Raw genomic sequence first — 19,518 nt, 5'->3', positions numbered from 1 at the left:
TTCTTGGTTATAGATGACGTTCTTCCTTTTTGAAATCCCTATATGCTTCCCCCCAACACTCCCTCTGCCTCTCTGGCTGCTTGATTTCAATGTGCTTTCTGGCTTCTTTCTTCCTTTCCTCAGGGTTTTATCTTTGTTCTCTTATTTCCCACTCTATATTCTCTCTCCCAGGAGTACCTGATGTTTAGAAAACACTTTTTTTTTTTCTTTTGGCTGCGCCGCACGGTATGCGGGATCTTAGTTCCCTCACCAGGGATTGAACCCGTGCCCCTGCAGTAGAAGCACAGAGTCCTAACCACTGGACAACCAGGGAGTTCCCAGAAAACAATTTTTAAAAAAACCCAAAACTCTGCCATGCACCACTGTCCTACTTGTGATCGTCTGTCATCCCCAGACTCACTCCCCTTAGAGGACCTCACAGTTGCTGCCAGGGTTCTGCCTGTTCCTGGTGGGATCCCCAACACGTCCTCCCACCACCGTCTACTGCCTCATCAACACCATCAATCTAGAGCCCACCAGGACCTGTCACATCCCTTCCACCCTTTATCCTGGTTCACCTCAGCCATCACCAGGATGTCAGGACTCCCAGGTCTGTCCGTGCTCATCCTGACACTAATCCCCATCAGTTCTGCTTGGCCCTTGTCTGGCCCCATCTCCTACTTTCCCCACTCCTGAAAACTTTCTGTGTGCCCTTGGCAGCCATGGTTTATCCACAAAATCCCCTGTAAATTCAGCTTCTTCTCTGAGCTTTTCCCTCACCTTCTTGCTCTAATGGAAACCCAGGATGCTGCTTTCCCTGCAGACTTCTCACCTGCAGGTGAGGGAGATGTCCTTCTCCGTTCTCATTGCCCTCTTCCCTGAAAACCTATCACTCTGACCTCACACCCACATGTTGTTGCAGTCATCTTGGACCCTTGGGTCACACCCGTCCCTCCCCGAAGATTTCAGTCCCCAGATGACTGTCACTCTCTCCAGGGCTGTCCCAGTCTCCGGGGCCAGCTTCATGGTGTGCACAGTGTGCCGTTGCAGAGGGATTCGCACTTCAGAGGAACTTGCATGTGATTTAATGCTCTGCTGTCACTGTCTTGAAATTTCTAATAATGATTTTTGAATAAAGACACTTGAATTTTCATTTTGTCCTGAGCCTCACAAATTATGCAGCCATTCCTGCTTGTCATAATTCTCAGTGATGCCAAAAAATATCTACGTACATGATCTTGACCTCTTAGTTCCTTGACCTCAACTCCTCCAATGATCATGTCTTCCACTCCGTCTGAAATTACTCATTCACGCAGTGGTACCCTACACCTTGTCATTATCAGTAACTGTGACCTGTTCATTATCTCAGTTTCAAGCGTTTTATTCTCTGATCACCATGTCCACATTCTGTAGCTCATTCCCTCTACTACCCAGACTACGGATGGAGCTACCAGCCATTGTTCCTACCATCATTAGATTCTCCTTCATTTCTTCTCATTTCCTCACTTCCTTCCTTTCCAGCTAAAATTCCATAATCCATTATTATAATCACGGTAGCATGCACCCTCTACTCATTTGTGAAAGCCTTAACCACATTAAATCCTTGTTAAGCCTCTTTGCTCACCAGCCACCTGCACCTATGCAGCCAAACTTGGCTGGAGAAAAACACACAGTACTGCTTAAAATCACTTTAAAATCATGATTATGGACCTCGCTGAGCTCATAATACTACCCAGCAATTATACTGCGTGTTTTGTGTTATATATCTTTATCCTGTCTATTCCTAGCCTACATCTACATTCAGGTTCCTTTCATACCGTCTTTTTCTCAGACTGTGGACACCTTCATTTCCTTGCCCTCAGCTGAGCATGAAGTGCTACAGCCTTTTTCCTATTCCACTGAGGACACTGATTTTTTTTGTTCCTTTTTCCTTTTCTTACGATCCATTTACTGCAGTCAATTTCTGTGTTCTAGTGGTTACCCTAGACAGTACATCCTACATACATAATCAAAAATAAAGATCATCTAACACTACTTTCCCATTTTGTATATCCAGTGACATTTGAACACTTTAATTTCCTTTATCTTTCTCCTGATTTATAATTTTATTGTTGACTTGTATTTTAAGTCTATGCCTCTATTTTTATTTTTATTAGCATAAATTATATTATTCACCTTTATATTGTGTTATGCCAGTTTTATTTATTTTTAAAAAATTTTTATTGGACTATAGTTGATTTACAATGTTGTGTTAGTTTCAGGTGTACAGCAAAGTGAATCAGTTATACATATACATGTATCCACTCTTGTTTATATTCTTATCCCATAGAGGTCATTACAGAGTATTGAGTAGAGTTCCTTGTGCTATACAGTAGGTCCTTATTAGTTACCTATTTTATATATAGTAGTATGTATATGTCAATCCCAATCTCCCAATTTATCCCTCCCCCCATTTCCCCTCTGGTAACCATAAGTTTGCCTTCTACGTCTGTGACTCTATTTCTGTTTTGTAAATAAGTTCATTTGTATCATTTTTTTAGATTCTGCCTATAAGCGATATCATGATATTTGTCTTTTGCTGTCTGACTTACTTCCCTCAGTATGACACCTCTCGGTCCATCTGTGTTACTGAAAATGGCATCATTTTGTTCTCTTTTATGGCTGAGTAATATTCCATTGTATATATGTACCACATCTTCTTTATCCATTCCTCTGCTGATGGACAATTAGGTTGCTTCCATGTCCTGGCTATTGTAAATAGTGCTGCAATAAACACTGGGGTGCATGTATCTTTTCAAATTATGGTTTTCTTCAGATATATGCCCAGGAGTGGGATTGCTGGATCATATGGCAACTCTATTTTTAGTTTTTTGAGGAACTTCCATACTGTTCTCCATAGTGGCTGTACCAATTTACATTCCCACCAACAGTGTAGGAGGGTTCCCCTTTTCTCCACACCCTCTCCAGCATTTATTGTTTATAGATTTTTTTTTGAGGATGGCCATTCTGACCAGTGTGAGTTGATACCTCATTGTAGTTTTGATTTGCATTTCTCAAATAATCAGTGATGTTGAGCATCTTTTCATGTGCTTTTTGCTCATCTATATCTAATTTTTAAAGTGAACTCCCATGAGGCATTATTTTTTACTGTTTTATATATTCACTCTTTGTTTGCATTACACACTTATTTACCACTTTTTTTACTCTTTATTCATTCTTAGAACTTCCTTAGGAGAAAATCTTTTAGTGACAAACTCTTAGTTTTTTTGTTTGTTTGTTTCGTCTGCAGAAGTCTTTATTTCATCCTCTTTATTTGAAAGACGTTGCTGGATAGAAAAATGTAGGTTGGCAGTTATTTTCTTTCATCACTTTAAATATATGATTCCTGTCTTCTGCTTTCCTTGTTGCTGTTGAGAAGTCAACTACCACTTAGTCATTGCACCTCTGAAATTAATCTGCTTTTTCTCACTTGTTGCCTTACTTTCCTGTAATTTTTTCTTTTTCGAATTATGTTCCTTGGTGTAGATTTATTTGTATTTTTTTTGCTTGGGATTCACTGGGACTCATGAATCTGTGGTTTGGTGTCTTGTGTCAGTTCTAGAAAATTCCCAGTTCTTACCTCTACAAATATTGCCTCTGCCTCACTTTCTTTCCCTTCTTATCAAACTCCAAATGTATATTAGACTTTCTTCTTTGCTCTCTATGTTTCTGCCCTCTTTTTCTATACTTCCCAACTTTTTCTTTCTCCAATACTTAGTCTAGATAATTTCTCCTCTCCTATCATCCATCTCACTAATTTTCTTCTCTGCTTTGTCCAATCTGCTGTCAAATTCATCCACTGAGTTTTAATTTCAGTTGCTATTTGATTCTTATTTTCTTTCAGATGCGTTGTCATTTGTATTCCTTGCATATATTTTCAAATCATTGTCTATTTCTTTAAACATGTTTAGCATAGTTGTTTTAAAGTCTATGTCTGTTAATTTCAGCATCTGAAGTCTACATGGGTCTGTTTCTGCTCTCTGTTGTTTTAATAGTTCTTGTTCACGTTCAACCTTTCTTGTTTTCTGTAAGTACCTTTGACTGCTTGCCAGGTCATTGCCCTTAAAAAATTATCTGTGGCTGTTTCTTAAAGCCTAAGATGAATGTGTCCTCAACCAGACAGGTTTGAGTTTTCTTCTGTTAGATCCTTAAGCACTTATTCAGTCAGGATCATCTCAAAGCAAGGTTAATATTTGAAAGTCTCTGGCCCACTTAGGCTATGCACACCCATGGTGCAATTCTGTGCAAGTGTCATTCTGAGGCTACAACCTCCCAGGGAAGACTTCTTTTTCTTTTTTCTTTCCCTTTTCCTCTCCCATTCATTAGGGATCCAGGGCAGATAGACCTCTCAGCAGTTCCTGTAAGATGAGGAGAGAGGAGGCATATTTAGATATCATCTATAAGATGAAAAGATCCTGAATTCAGACTTTTTTAATCCAATTAAGGATGTCTAGTTGGATCTCAAACTTAACGTGTCCAAAACTAAATTCCTGTTACTCCCTAAACCTGCTCCTCCAACAGTCTTCTCCATCTCAAGAAATAGCAACTCCACATTCAGCCTGTTAGGAAATCATGTCGGCTCTATCTTCAAACTATATCCAAGATTTGACTGCTGCTCATCACTCCATTGCTAACACCTGGTGTGAGCCACCATCTGTCTTCTTGATCATTACACATCCCTCCTCATTGTCTCCCCATTTCCCTTGCCCCTCTCAATCTATCCTCATATCAGCAACCAGTTAAAACATGCGTCAGGGGACTTCCCTCGTGACGCAGTGGTTAATCCGCCTGCCAATGCAGGGGACATGGGTTTGATCTCTGGTCCGGGAAGATTCCACATGCTGTGGATCAACTAAGCCCGTGTGCCACAACTACTGAGCCTGCGCTCTAGAGCCCACGAGCCACAACTACTGAGCCTGCATGCCGCAACTACTGAAGCCCGCGCACCTAGAGCCCCTGCTCCGCAACAAGAGAAGCCACCACAATGAGAAGCCTGTGCACTGCAACAAAGAGTAGCCCCTGCTTGCTACAACTAGAGAAAGCCCATGGGCAGCAACAAAGACCCAACACAGCCAAAACAAACAAAGAAACAAACAAAAAATGTGTCAGATGGTGTGTCACACTCCTCTGCTCAAAATCCTCCCGTGAGACATGTAGCATATAAACGCCAAAATCCTTCCTGAGATCTAAAGACCCTACACTGTTTGATATTATCTCCCCATGATTCTCCAACCACATTTACTGATCCTTGTACACACTGGGTATAACATTCACTCAGAGCCTCTTCATTTGCTGTTTCCTCTGCCTGGAATGCTTTTCTCCTAGATATCTGAGTGGTTTGCTTTCTCACTTCCTTCAAATCTTTGGTTATATGTCATGTGAGATGAAGCCTTTCCTGCTTCCATATTCAGTTGCATCCCTGAGCACTGCCTATTTCCTTTCTCTGCTTTATTTTCTCCAAAGGACTTATACCATTTTATTTACACACATACATACATACAGACATGCACGTGTACATTTTATCTCCCATCACAAGAACGTATGCTCCATGAAGACAGGGATTTGTCTATGTTACAACAGAGCCAGACACAGAGTAGTGATTGATTAAATGTTTCTTGAATGAAAGAGTGTCATATTACAGGGGCTTGTGTGTCTTCCACTCAAAGATGCCCAATAGGAATTTGGATATACAGGTGTGGAGTTTAGAAGAGAATCTGAAGCTAGAGTTACAAAGTTGAGATTCTTTAGGATTTAGGGTTGAGATGGCATCCCCTGAAATAGAAAAGAGCCAAGGATGGAACCCTGTAGAAGAGTTACATTTGAGGGATGAATGGAGAAAGAATGGCTTGGGAAGTGATCCAAGGTCTCCAGATGAGCCTGGAAAGAACTGAGCCTCTAAAAACAAGAGAGGAAAAAATTTCAATACGGAGGGAATGTTAGCAGTGATAGAGGCTACAGAGAAGAAAGATAAGGATGTAAAATCCAATACCAAAACATTCAGGAGTAAAACTATCCCATTTTCTGATTTAAGGTATTTTAAACAGTTGAATGTGGAGTGTGAAAGATGTAAAACTATAGTAAAACTTGTAACTCTGAGAACTCTTGTAATTGTACCAAATATTCTGTAACTCTCCTATCTAGATTTATCAGCGTGGTAAAGAGCGCATTGGATTTGCACCAGACATATTCAACTTACAGTTTAGGGTTTATGGGTGGTATCATTTAAGTCAAATTGCCTTGAAGGCAACATTCACAAACACTTCATTGATAAAAGTTGAGCGTTTTCTTCTGATCTCATCTGTACTATTTTATAGGAGCTTTGGAGGAAATGATAGTGATGTGTTACTAAAATGTTACTATATAAAATTCCAGATAACTAACGAGATTGTGCGACAAATGATGGAAATGGAAGGAATGTACAGCTTGGATAAGCCTGGAGATTTCACTACTATTGTTGACGTACAGCTCATAGCGGCAATGATTCACCCTGGAGGCGGTCGAAATGATATTCCACAACGTTTGAAAAGACAGTTTACTGTGTTTAATTGCACATTGCCTTCAAATGCTTCAATAGACAAAATTTTTGGTATGACTATTCTTGATGTTTAATTTTTTATTGCATTACATAATGGACATAAATCATGCAAAACCTTATTTAAGAGATAAAAAGGCCCTGTCAGAAGTAGGGATTAAATATCTGAAATGGAGAGCTAAATGCCAGGGACTAAATACTAAGAAGACTCATGTTTATAGCCTATTGTAAGACTCAGGGATATTTAGAAATAGCCTTGTTGAAGGTTGGCTTTAGAGGTAAGTAAACCTTTGTGTTGTGGTTTTCTTGGCACGATTAATCAGAGAAATTTGGGCTAATGAATGATAGCCCATTGATCAGAGGTTAACAACATAATATACTAAGTCAAATGTAGCACTTTGCTATGTTAATGAAAATGATATTTTGACACCAAATTTAGGCTCACATAAACCATTCCATTAAAATTATGTACATGAAGACATATAAGAGAAACGGACCCATGCATATGTGATCATTAATTATTTGACGTAGCAAGTACTGTAGATGAGAAGAGAAAGGCAGACTTTCAAGAAATGGTACTGGGATATTTAGTAATTCTTATGTGAAAATAATTGAAACTGGACCCCTACCTCACACCAAGCATAAAATCAATACAGAAGGATTAAAGATTTAAATATGGAAGGCAAAGCTGTAAAGCAATGGAAGAAAATATAGGAAAATATCAGAATGATCTCTGGGTAGGAAAGAACCTCTCAAATGAGACTCAGAAAGCATAGACCATAAAGGAAGAAAATGATAAATTTGACTAGATTAAAATTAAGAGATTTTGTTCAATTAAAAAGCAACATTAGGGGGCTTCCCTGGTGGTGCAGTGGTTGAGAGTCCACCTGCCGATGCAGGGGACACGGGTTCGTGCCCCGATCTGGGAGGATCCCATGTGCCGCGGAGCGGCTGGGCCCGTGAGCCATGGCCGCTGAGCCTGCGTGTCCGGAGCCTGCGCGTCCGGAGCCTGTGCTCCGCAACGGGAGAGGCCACAGCAGTGAGAGGCCCGCGTACCGCAAAAAAAAAAAAAAAAAAAAGCAACATTAGGGCTGCCCTGGTGGTGCAGTGGTTGGGGAATCCGCCTGCCAGTGCAGGGGACATGGGTTCGAGCCCTGGTCCGGGAAGATCCCACATGCTGCAGAGCAACTAAGGCCGTGTGCCACAACTACTGAGCCTGCGCTCTAGAGCCTGCAAGCCACAACTACCGAGCCCACATGCCATGACTGCTGAGGCCCGCGTGCCTGGAGCCTGTGCTCCGCAACAAGAGAAGCCACTGTGATGAGAGGCCCGCACACCGTGGCAAAGTGTGGCCCCCACTTGCCACAACTAGAGAAGGCCTGCGCACAGCAATGAGGACCCAATGCAGACAAAAATAAATAAAATAAATAAATTTATATTTTAAAAAAGCAACATTAAAAGAGTAGAAAAAAGACAAGTTGCAAAGTGGAAGAAAAAAATTTCAACACATGTAACAAAGCAAAAAACTCAGTAATCTGAATACTTCAAGAAATCCAAAGAATCAATCAGATAAAAAGCAAACATCCTAATATAAACATGGACCAAAAGCCAGGCACTTTAAGAAGAGGAAACCATATGACTAATAAACAAAGGTAAAGATGATAAACATTAGAATTCAGGAATATGGAAATTTAAAACACCAGGAAAAAAACCATTTTATAACCACTAGATTTGCAAAAATGAAAAATTCTGACAAAAAAATCAGGCATTGGTGAAAATGTAAAGCAACTGAGACTCTCTCCCCTGCTGGTGGGAGAATCAATGGCTGCGAGCCCTTCATAATGACTGGACGTTATTACTGGTAGTAGAACATGTGCACACCCACCGCCACTCCACTTCCAAGTATATACCAGTTCGCCATTTTCTTCCTTTATGATTGTGCCTTATGAGTCTCATTTAAGAAGTCCTTTCCTACCCAGAGGTCATACAGGTACTTGCCTGTGTTTCCTTCCAAATGTTATATAGTTTTGCCTTCCGTATTTGAGTCCTTAACCCATCTGTAGTTGATTTTTCACATGTGCACCAAAAGACTTACACAAGAAGGTTCTTAGAACAGTGTTCCTGACAGCAAAAACCTTGAAGTAACCCAATTATGTATTGACAGTAAAGTCGGATAAATACATTGTGGCCTGGGTGTACCGTGTAGTGCTCTAGATCAGTGAATGTGAACAAACACAGCTACATGCTTCAACATGGATGAAGCCCAGAAATACAATGTTAAGAGAAAAAAAGCATCACAGAGGAACATATAACATGATTCCATTAAATTAAATTTCAAAAACTAAAGTTAAAAGGAAAAGTTTAAAGTTCAAGAACGTAAGTGCCAAAGCTTTTTTTTGGAAAAGCGAGTTACTGATTCTCACCAAGTCAGCGCCCTGTCTACCTCTGGAGGGAGGAGGGATGGGACAAAAGAGGCTTCTAATGTACTCGGACAATCTTGTATTCCTCAGTCTAGTGGCTGTACGTGAGTGTTTGATTATTTGTTAAACTTTTATACACTTTTTGATATGATTAATATTGAAAATGAGATACGGAGACAAACCAGAAACCGAGGCTCAGAGAAGTAAGATAACTGCCTAATTAAGGCCATATAGCTGGTGCATGGCAAACGTGTGATGCTGATTCTGTTTTCTGATTCCACATCCCATGCTTCATCTTTAACACATTTGTGCCACAGGAAGCTGGAGGTCTAGAATCATAGGATTTCAGGAAGCAAAAAGGCCTTACAGGCATCTAGCACAACCAACCATGACTTTGGATAATTTCACGTTCCCTCAAGGCTGCTCTTCTTTGGTCTATGTGAATGAAGCCCAGTTTCTTTAGCTGACCCACCCTTAATAAACCTGCTATGCGTCTCTGAGCAGATATTCGTATTCATTTTCCTCTGGAAATACCATGCTCAGAACTGAACATACTGCTCAACATAGAGTCTCACAGGGACGAAATAGAGTTAAATCTGTTTTTGCAGTCTAACACCAAACACATTTTGGGACTTCAGGAACAGTCTATATAACACAGTAGTTCCTGAGGGTGATTATGTCAGATTGTCACTGTGTTGGGTGTTTCCTAGGAACCATTACATCACCACCCAGGCCAGTGTGTTGGCTGACTGCAGGTCAGGAGATATGGGGGTCCTGATTTCACTTCTGTCAACAACCAATCTGAGTGAACTTGAACAGTTTGCTTTACTTGTCTGTGCCTGGTCTCCTTATCTGTAAGATGAGGAAGTAGTCTCTAAGTTCTTTTCCAGCTCTTCTACTCTTCAGACTGAGGGCTGTTTTACAGGTTCCAGAGCCAGGTTTCCTGGGTTCAAACCTCAGATTCACCCACACACAAGGTGGGTGACCTTGGGCAAGTTACTAAACTCATAATAAAATGGGAATAATAATAACCTCTAGGTCCATCTGTGTTGTCACAAATGGCAAGTCATGTCAGACAGAGAAAGACAAATACCTATGGTCTCACTTATACATGGAATCTGGAAAACAAAACAAATGGACAAACAAAACAAAACAGAAACAGACTCATAGATACAGAGAACAAACTGGTGGTTGCCAGAGGGGAGGAGAATGGGAAAATTGAGTGAAATAGGTGAAGGGGATTCAGAGGTATAAACTTCCAGTTATAAAATAAATAAGTCACAGGGATATAATATACAGAATTAGGAATATAGTCAATAATATAGTAATAATTTTGTATAGTGACAAATGGCTACTAGACTTACTGTGGTGGTCATTTCTTTAATTGAGGTATAGTTGATTTGCAATGTTGTGTTAGTTTCAGGTATACAGCAAAGTGCTTCAGTTATACATACATATATATCTGTTTTTTTCTGTTTCTTTTCCTTTTTAGGTTATTACAAAATGTTGAGTATAGTTCCCTATGCTATACAGTAGGTCCTTATTAGTTATCTGTTTTATATATAATAGTGTGTATATGTCAATCCAAGTCTCCCAATTTATCCCTCCCCACCATTTCCCCCCTGGTAACCTTAAGTTTGTTTTCTGTTTGTGTGGGTCTATTTCTGTTTTGTATATAAGTTCATTTGTATCATGTTTTTTAGATTCCAGTATAAGCGATATCATATGTTATTTGTCTTTGCCTGGCTTACTTCACTCAGTATGGTGATCTCTAGTTCCATCCATGTTGCTGCAAATGGCATTATTTCATTCTTTTTGATGGTTGAGTAATAGTCCATTGTATATACGTACCACATCTTCTTTGTCCATTCATCTGTCAGTAGACACTTAGATTACTTCCATGTCTTGGCTATTATAAATAGTGCTGCTATGAACATTGGGGTGCATGTATCTTTTCGAATTGTGGTTTTCCCTGGATAAATGCACAGGAGTGGGACTGATGGATCATATGGTAACTCTATTTTTAGTTTTTTAAGGAACCTCCATACTGTTCACTATAGTGGCTGCACCAATTTACATTCCCACCAGCAGTGTAGGAGGGTTCCCTTTCCTCCACACCCTCTCCAGCATTTATTTTTTGTAGACTTTTTGATGATGGCCATTCTGACCAGTGTGATGTTTTAAATTTGAGTCACTATGTTGTACACCTGAAAATACCAAAATATTATATGTCCACTATACTTCAATAAAAATATAAATGAGAAAACGGGAATAATAATAATATCTACCTCAGATTCTTTCTCATAGGATGTTGGGAGGATTAAAGGAGTTAATACATATAAAATGCTTATCACTGCATACTAAGCTTTGCTAGCCCCACTGCTGACTGCCAGTCTTAGCTGATTCCTTGAGAGAAATTCTTCACATCACCTAGCTTAGTCATCTTGTAATGATTTATTCACTGGGATAAACATGTACCTTGTGATCTTATAGTAAGCTCATACCTTCAATCTTGTTTATTTTTCAGGAGTTATTGGCTGTGGGTATTTTGATCCTTGCAGAAAGTTCAAACCCGAAATATGTGAGATGATTGTGAATTTGGTTTCCGCGAGCAGAGTGCTGTGGCAGTGGACTAAGGTACAGAATCATCCGTTGTCAATAATCAGAAAAAAAAGTCAACAATTATTCAGCCTAGTTCTCACCTCATGGCTCATGAAGTTATCATCACATCATGGGTAGTAGTGTTTTTCTGGAAAAGACAAATTAGGTGCTGAAGTAGATTTATGACACCTTTTCCTTCCAGGGAGCAAATATTCTGACTGAATGATGCTTTCCATATATATGAGATATTACTGTAAACCAGACACGGCATCCAGGATAAAGTAGAGTTTTGCTGAGATGAGAACACTGCTTTTCCACTTGTTACTCTGATTTGTAACTCTTTGTATGTCTGTCTTCCCTTCCTGCTGCCAACAGCCAAACTGTGTCAGACACTCAGATGTTCGCTGACTGAGGGAATAAATGGATTTCCAGATATTCTTAGCTAACCAAGACTTAAAGTCCAACTTGTGGATTTCTCTGAGGTGGAGCATGAATTAGTAAATGGATGGAATGTACTCAACAGAATAGTCTAGATTTTAATACAGAGGTCAATGCCCTAAGTAAAACTCAGTAAGCATTGAGGCTGTCACCAGATGTCTGAAGGCAGACTCATGAAAAAGCAATTAAGGGTAGGTCTGAGATTTGGAAAAAAAAAAAAAAAAACACAACAAGATTGATATATTTGCTAAAAAAAATTGGTGAAGGAGATGAGGATTAATTGTCATAGTTCACTATACATTCATTTGGCCACTTACACACCATCTGGGCATAAGCTTATGTCCTGGGGAAGCTCCAGCATGGAGTTTCAGAAGGTCTGAGTGTCTGAGATAATTTTCTGTGGTTAGGTCCATCTATTTTCCAGTGGGACTATTGTTCAATTTACTGTGCCCATATACATATTTTTCTGGAAAGCTTTGGCCTTCCTGGTATCTTTCCATCAAAGCTTCTTTTGTTTTATGAATGTTTATCAGCTTCACTTCCTCACATTTCTTTACCTCTTTAACCCGTTTTGTACAAGTTTTCATTTCCACTGCTCTCATCAAGGTCACCAGATTCCTCCGTCTTGCCAAATCCAAGGGTTGGTTTCTTCTTCCTCTGACTTGACGCTTTAGCAGCATTTGACGTAAATGATCCTTCTAAACACTTTCTTCACTTGGCTTCAGAAGGGCCTCTTGCTCTTGGTTTTCTTCCTACCTCACTGGCTACCTTTTCTAAGTCCCCACTCTTTCCCCTCCTCTAAATACTGGAGTGCACTTGATCTCCATGTTGGGACCTCATCTCTACCTCCATTCGTACTCAGGTAGCCTCATCCAGCTTCATGGCTTTAAACACCATCTCTGTGCTGATGAGTTCAAAGTCAGCACTTCCATCCCAGGCCTCTTTGCCCGGCTCCAGACTTGTTTCTTTCTTTTTTAAAAATTTTTTAGCCTCACTGCACAGTATGTGGGATCTTAGTTCCCTGACCAGGGATTGAACCTGCGGCCCCTGCATTGGAAATGCAGAGTCTTAACCACTGGACCCAAGCCTGGGAAGTGCCCCCACTTGTTTCCAGCAGCTTAGTAGACACCACTGCTTCAATGTCTAATAACTGTCTCAAAGTTAACAAGTTCTTAAGTATGATCCTCCCTCAGAATTTTGTATCAATTATCCTGCTTCTCAGGCTAAAATACAGGGCTCCGTCCTTGATTTGTCTCTCTTATTCCCTACATCCAATCCATCAGCAAGTCTCAGTAACCAGGCTTTCAAAATATATACGGAAGCTGAGCGCTTATTGCCATCTCACAGCGATCACCCTGCCTGGTCCATCGCCTGCTCTCTGGACCATGCAGCGGCTTCCTAACCAGTCTCCTTGCTTTCTTCTTGCCCTCCTAGAATCTGTTCTTTACACAGTCCTAAAATGCTTTTTAACAAGCACATCAGAGATCATCATTCCTTCTTAAAACCACCAGTAGATTCCCAGTTACACTTGCAGTGAAACACAATGCCTAGCTCTGGCCTGTGAAACTCACCCTGAGTCGGCCCCTGCTTACTCCTCTTCCCTTCCATCGTTCTGCTCCAGCCATGCTGCCCTTCTCACTGTGCCTTGAACACCCCAAGTTTTTCATGCCTCTGGGCCGTTATACTTTGTTTGACTCTTTCTCGTTATTTTTACCTTCAGAGAGGGTTTCTGGGATCATTCTCTCTAAAACAACTGTCCACGACCCCATCACAGGCATTATCTGTCTCCTGACTCTACTTCATTTCTTCTAACCATGACTTTTATCATTGTTATTTGCCTATCTGTTTATCAGTATATTTGTTTCTTATTTATTGTCAGGCTCTCCCACTCGAATAGAAGGTTCCTGATGGCAGCAGATTTAGCTGTGCTATTTACCATGGTATCTTTGTAAGGGTCGTGGGAGGTGCTCAAAAATACTCATTCACTCAAAAAACGAATGAATCTTCCTCCTCTCCCCAACCCCAAATAAGCAGCCTTTTTTGTATCTTTTCTTCAAATTTCTCATTTTCACAAAGCACTCCTTTAATCCACTCATGCCTTGTGTATCCCTTTATATTACTTTACATAGCTTTAAAGCAGAAGCAGGTGAGAAAAGAAAGAAGCTGACAAAAGTTAAAAGGAAATGTTGGAAGATAAGGAAAGAAGCAGGTTAATAAATGAGAAGAAAAGGGAAAGAAAGGACTTTATTTAATTCTACTGAATAATTGCTTCAGTTGCCAACGGCTGCCATCTTAGCTGCAGTCTTACAGGAAAGAAAAAAAAGCAATATTCACATAGCCTTATCCCTTTATTTTTGCATTTTTGTAATATAAGTGCATGTTTTACATTTTGGTGAGTAGAATGAACATTTTATCTTGGAATGGAACTGAGAGCAAAGAGGGAAATTGAAAGGTGATTGTTAACATAACACTTCTCTTTATTCTATATCTCCTCTTGCTACCTGCTGTTTTAACTTGCACTGTGAATTAGCCTATAGAAATTACTCTACAAACTCAATAGGGTACTTTTTCCATATGGAAAGGACATATTCCATGAATAGGTACTAAAGAAAGCATTTGCTTTCCTGAATTAGTCATGTAGGCAGTCTGCTTTGTATCTCCAGAGTTATCATTGTTTCACTTTCAAAAATGATGCTGATGGTATCAACTACAATCTTTACACTTGGCCAGCAATACTTCCCACACCTGACACCTCAAATTTATCCCTTAACTGGTACCTCTCTTTATAAGAATGTGGACTGTGTCATGTTATAGCTTTGCCTATTTGGATTCTAGAAGTGGGTAGAAATAAGTAAATTAGTGTTCCAACAAACAAGCAAAACTCACAAAAACCACCAAGTAATTATAGCAGTATGTCAGAATTGCCTGCCCATTTATTGCAGATATACAGACATATGAAAGCATGTTGACTGAGTTTGGATCCATAAGTGAAATCTAGATCATGATAAACGAATGTATTTGTGGAAATCCAAATGCACTCAGGACCTTAGTCAAAGCCATCTATAGAAGATGATCATTATTGACTTTAGATGTGAACATTCATTATTCTTAACTGAATGACAGACGGCTCACACTCAGTGTTTTGTTATGACGTATTCCCGTATACACACTAATAATGATTAGGAATGCTTATTCCTACAATTCACATCATTTTTAAGAACTCAGGGGACAGTGGCTTGTTCAAAGCCAGCTCATGGTGGTAGAACAAAGGAGTTGGAGTCTGCATCCAGTGCATTATTCTTCAGTCCATCCTATTCAAGGTCTTAGGGTCTTTTAAATTCTGTGCTGGTTTATTTATGATGTGTCTTTTTTCCCATCAATGCTGTGACAAAAATATAAACTTAATTTTAGTTTATTTACTCAGCCTATTTTATTTAAAATAGGAACTGTGAAATAAAATCATTCTAAAAGCAGTTGTGTTTTTAGGTTTTTAAAATAATTAATTATTTAAACATCATTATTGAAGTATAATTGCTTTACAATGGTGTGTTAGTTTCTGCTGTATAACAAAGTGAATCAGCTATACATATACATATATCCCCATATCGCCCGCCTCCCTCCCACGCTCCCTATCCCACCCCTCCAGGTAGTCACAAAGCACCGAGCTGATCTCCCTGTGCTATGCAGCTGCTTCCCACTACCTATGTCTTTACAACTGGTGGTGTATATATGTCCATGTCACTCTCTCACTTCGTCCCAGCTTACCTTTCCCCCTCCCCGTGTCCTCAAGTCTATTCTCTACGTCTGCATCTTTATTCCTGTCCTGCCCCTAGGTTCTTCAGAACCATTTTTTTTTCTTAGATTCCATATATATGTGTTAGCATATGGTATTTGTTTTTCTCTTTCTGATTTACTTCACTCTGTATGACAGACTCTAGGTCCATCCACCTCACTACAAATAACTCAGTTTCATTTCTTTTTATGGCTGAGTAATATTCCATTGTATATAAGTGCCACATCTTCTTTATTCATTCATCTGTCGATGGACACTTATGTTGCTTCCATGTCCTGGCTATTGTAAATAGAGCTGCAATGAACATTGTGGTACATGTCTCTTTTTGAATCATGGTTTTCTCAGGGTATATGCCCAGTAGTGGGATTGCCGGGTCGTATGGTAGTTCTATTTTTAGTTTTGTAAGGAACCTCCATACTGTTCTCTATAGTGGCTGTATCAATTTACATTCCCACCAACAGCGCAAGAGGGTTCCCTTTTCTCCACACCCTCTCCAGCATTTAGTTTGTAGAGTTTTTGATGGTGGCCATTCTTGTGCTTTTAGTTTTATCTGAAAAGTAAATTGAGAGTATTACATTTTGTTTCCCAACTCTAGGTGAAGATGCTGCCTACTCCTTCTAAATTTCATTACATTTTCAATCTGCGAGATCTTTCCAGAATTTGGCAAGGAATGTTAACCATAAAAGCCGAGGAGTGTGGTTCAATTCCTGTTCTCCTGTCACTTTTCAAACACGAGTGCAACAGAGTAATTGCAGACAGGTGTATATCACAGTGCTTGAGTTTAAATGTACTATATAAGTAGTTTATACTACTAGAATAATTCCTGCATTATCTGCTCAAATAAGTAGAATAAAGGAGTATTATCTTAAATTGCTCTGGGGCTTGTGAAGCATGGATGTCATTTCCCACCTGCTGGTGGGAAAACGCTCTGCCAATTTCCTTGAGTATTATTTCAACAGGACATTTAAAAAAATAACCACATTATCAGAACGTTGATAACATTCAGAGGAAAATTTTGTTAGGTATAATTTCTAAAAAGTTTGAGGTCTGTGTAGTGAGAGCTCTGCTGCATGGTGACATCTGGTACATAAGCTTAGTCATCTTTCTGAGCCTCTGTTCCCTCCTCTATAAAATACGATGGCAATGCTGGTCTTACAAAGCTGTAAAGGGCCTACCACAGTGTCCCACGTAGGTGGTATCTGTCAGATGTTAGTCCCACTCCTTCCTCCCTTACCCCCTCTGAAGTCATATGTCTGAAAAGGACCTTCATATACTGTGTGCCCACAAACCTAGAAAGAGGATCCTCACCCACTACTGACTGTCAACTCCATGCTTCTATTGCAAGTTTTAGGGACCCTGAACCTCACCCATGGGACTCATCTATACTGTTAAAGAAAAAAGTTATTTGTGACACTTGTTGAAACAATAAGACTCTCATACTTTATTCAAGACTATCATGAGAGGTATAGGGCCTATGCAGTGAGGTTTTGCAGTAGGGGTGAGAAATTGGGCTCAACTCCAAATACAACAAGGAAAAAGTGGGAATTTATAACTGAGGAACAGGATGGAGGAGTTTGGTGGATGCGAAAGTACTAAGAGGAAATAAGGGAGGTCTGGGAGGATTCTGGCTAAATGGATTTAGCAGGATTCTTGCTAAAATTAGATGGTGCAAAGAAGGACATGGAAGTCCAAAACTGGGGCTTAATAGGGAAGAGGATTCAGAAGAGCCTAAGTTTGGCCAAGGAGAGACTCTTTGTCAGTATTTTCTATAAGTGATACTATCAATATTATAGCTCTCTTGGTTGGGGTTACATCTGCCTCTGGTCAGAAGGCAGAACATATTGTTTCCCTGTTCTGAGGTAATGGAGATACAGGATGGGGGCTGAGAGGAGGTGGAGAGGGGTTGAAAGCATGTTCAGTTAGAAAAGTTGGCTTCCTATTTTGCATTTTTACTCCTGTATTTTTGTTTCAGATTTATAAGTCCTGATGATGAGCAGTGGTTTAATGCACATCTTATTCGTGCAGTTGAAGAAAATGTTAGCCCAGATGTGGGATCATATATTCTTCCTGAACCATACTTTGTAGATTTTCTCTGTGAGATGCCTGAACCAACTGGAGATGAACCTGAAGACACTGTGTTTGAAGTGCCCAAAATCTATGAATTGGTATTTATTTTCAGCTTTTTGGATCACTTACCTAACCAGATATTTGCCATAACTTGTACGATAGTTATATGTTATGATTCGTGTCATCATACACCAAGTAAAATATTAATTTCAATGAAATTTAGCAGCAATCCCATTAAAGTCAGATATAAGACAAGTACGCGTACAATTATCACAGTTATTTAATATTGGTTTGAAAGTTCTAGGCAGTGCAACAAAAATGACAAAAAAGAAAATAGATGTAATTATCAGATAGGAAAAAACAAAAATATCCTTATTTGCAGATGATATGATTATCTCTTAATTTAATCCAAGAGAATTTAAAATCTGTTTCAACTACTAAGAGTTCAGTTAGATGACCAAGTATGATATAAATATGAAACTGCATAACTATCGTCTATATCAGAGGTTGGCAAATCACAGCCAGTGGTCCGAATCCAGCCTACCGCTGGTTTTTTGTTAGATTCATGAGCTAAGAAGGGTTTTTATATTTTTTAATGGGTAGAAAGAATCAGAAGAATAATAATATTGTGTGACATGAAAATTATATGGAATTCAGATTTCATTGTTCAGAGTTAAAGTTGTATTGGAACACAACATGTTTTCTATGACTGCTTTTGCACTACAGTGGTGGAGTTGAATGACCACATGGGCCACAAAGCCTAAAATATTTACTGTCTTGCCCTTTACAGAAGAAGGCTGCCATCTCTTGCCAAACAATCTCAAGACAGGAGATGCAACATAAAAGTATTTCATTCAACAGCAACAAATATGTAAAATATCTAGGAATAAACGCGATAAAACTTTACTTGGTTAAATGGCAACACATTGTTTTCCCTAAATTAACGTATAGGTTTAATGAAGCTTGAAACAAGACTCCAAAGAGATTTTTTAAAGAGGGTTACATAACACAGTAGTTCTGAAGTGCATGTAGGTCAAAGAATTAGATGGAGAGAAGCAATTTACAAAACAAATACGTGAATATTGACTTCAGAATAATTTGGCTACATAAACAATGTAAAAGTTCTGTCCATTTTTAAAGCTCCATAAGCAATATTAAGAAGCAAATAAAAACTGAGAAATATATTTGTTATTTTACAACCTTAATTACCACAGATAGGAGTTAGTGCTAGGGTTCTTTTTTAACTTTTTAAATTAGTTAATTTATTTATAACATTTTTATTGGAGTATAATTGCTTTACAATGTTGCATTAGTTTCTGCTGTAAAATAAGGCGAATCAGCTATATGTATATGTATATCCCTATATCCCTCCCTCTTGCGCCTCCTTCCCACTCTCCCTATTCCACCCCTCCAGGTAGTCACAAAGCACCAGCTGATCTCCCTGTGCTATGCAGCTGCTTCCCACTAGCTATCTATTTTACATTTGGTAGTGTGTATATGTCAATGCTACTCTCTCACTTTGTCTCAGCTTACACTTCCCCCTCCCCGTGTCCTCAAGTCCATTCTCTACATCTGCATCTTTATTCCTGTCCTGCCCCTAGGTTCATCAGAACCACTTTTTTTTTTTTTTTTAGAGTCCATATATATGT

At 39.4% G+C, this 19,518-nt stretch overlaps 1 protein-coding gene across 23 annotated transcripts in view; it reads left to right on the top strand.

The window, feature by feature from the left end:
• The window catches only part of DNAH8 (dynein axonemal heavy chain 8), a 327,555-nt gene that overhangs the window by 171,717 nt on the left and 136,320 nt on the right, over positions 1-19,518 (top strand). For all 23 annotated transcript variants that reach the window (XR_010946846.1, XM_067753082.1, XM_067753094.1 and 20 more), the window contains 4 exons: positions 6,391-6,604; positions 11,498-11,607; positions 16,398-16,561; positions 17,775-17,967. Coding sequence is in view for 22 of the 23 variants with exons in the window: in XM_067753082.1 (XP_067609183.1) it covers positions 6,391-6,604; positions 11,498-11,607; positions 16,398-16,561; positions 17,775-17,967 (681 nt within the window). In the remaining variant the exon portion in view is untranslated. The remainder of the gene's footprint in view (positions 1-6,390; positions 6,605-11,497; positions 11,608-16,397; positions 16,562-17,774; positions 17,968-19,518) is intronic.

The sequence above is a fragment of the Pseudorca crassidens genome, chromosome 10, assembly GCF_039906515.1.
Source record: "Pseudorca crassidens isolate mPseCra1 chromosome 10, mPseCra1.hap1, whole genome shotgun sequence".
Lineage (NCBI taxonomy): Eukaryota > Metazoa > Chordata > Mammalia > Artiodactyla > Delphinidae > Pseudorca > Pseudorca crassidens.
The sequence above is the reverse complement of the archived record's forward strand: the minus strand, read 5'-3'. Positions and strand labels throughout refer to the sequence as shown.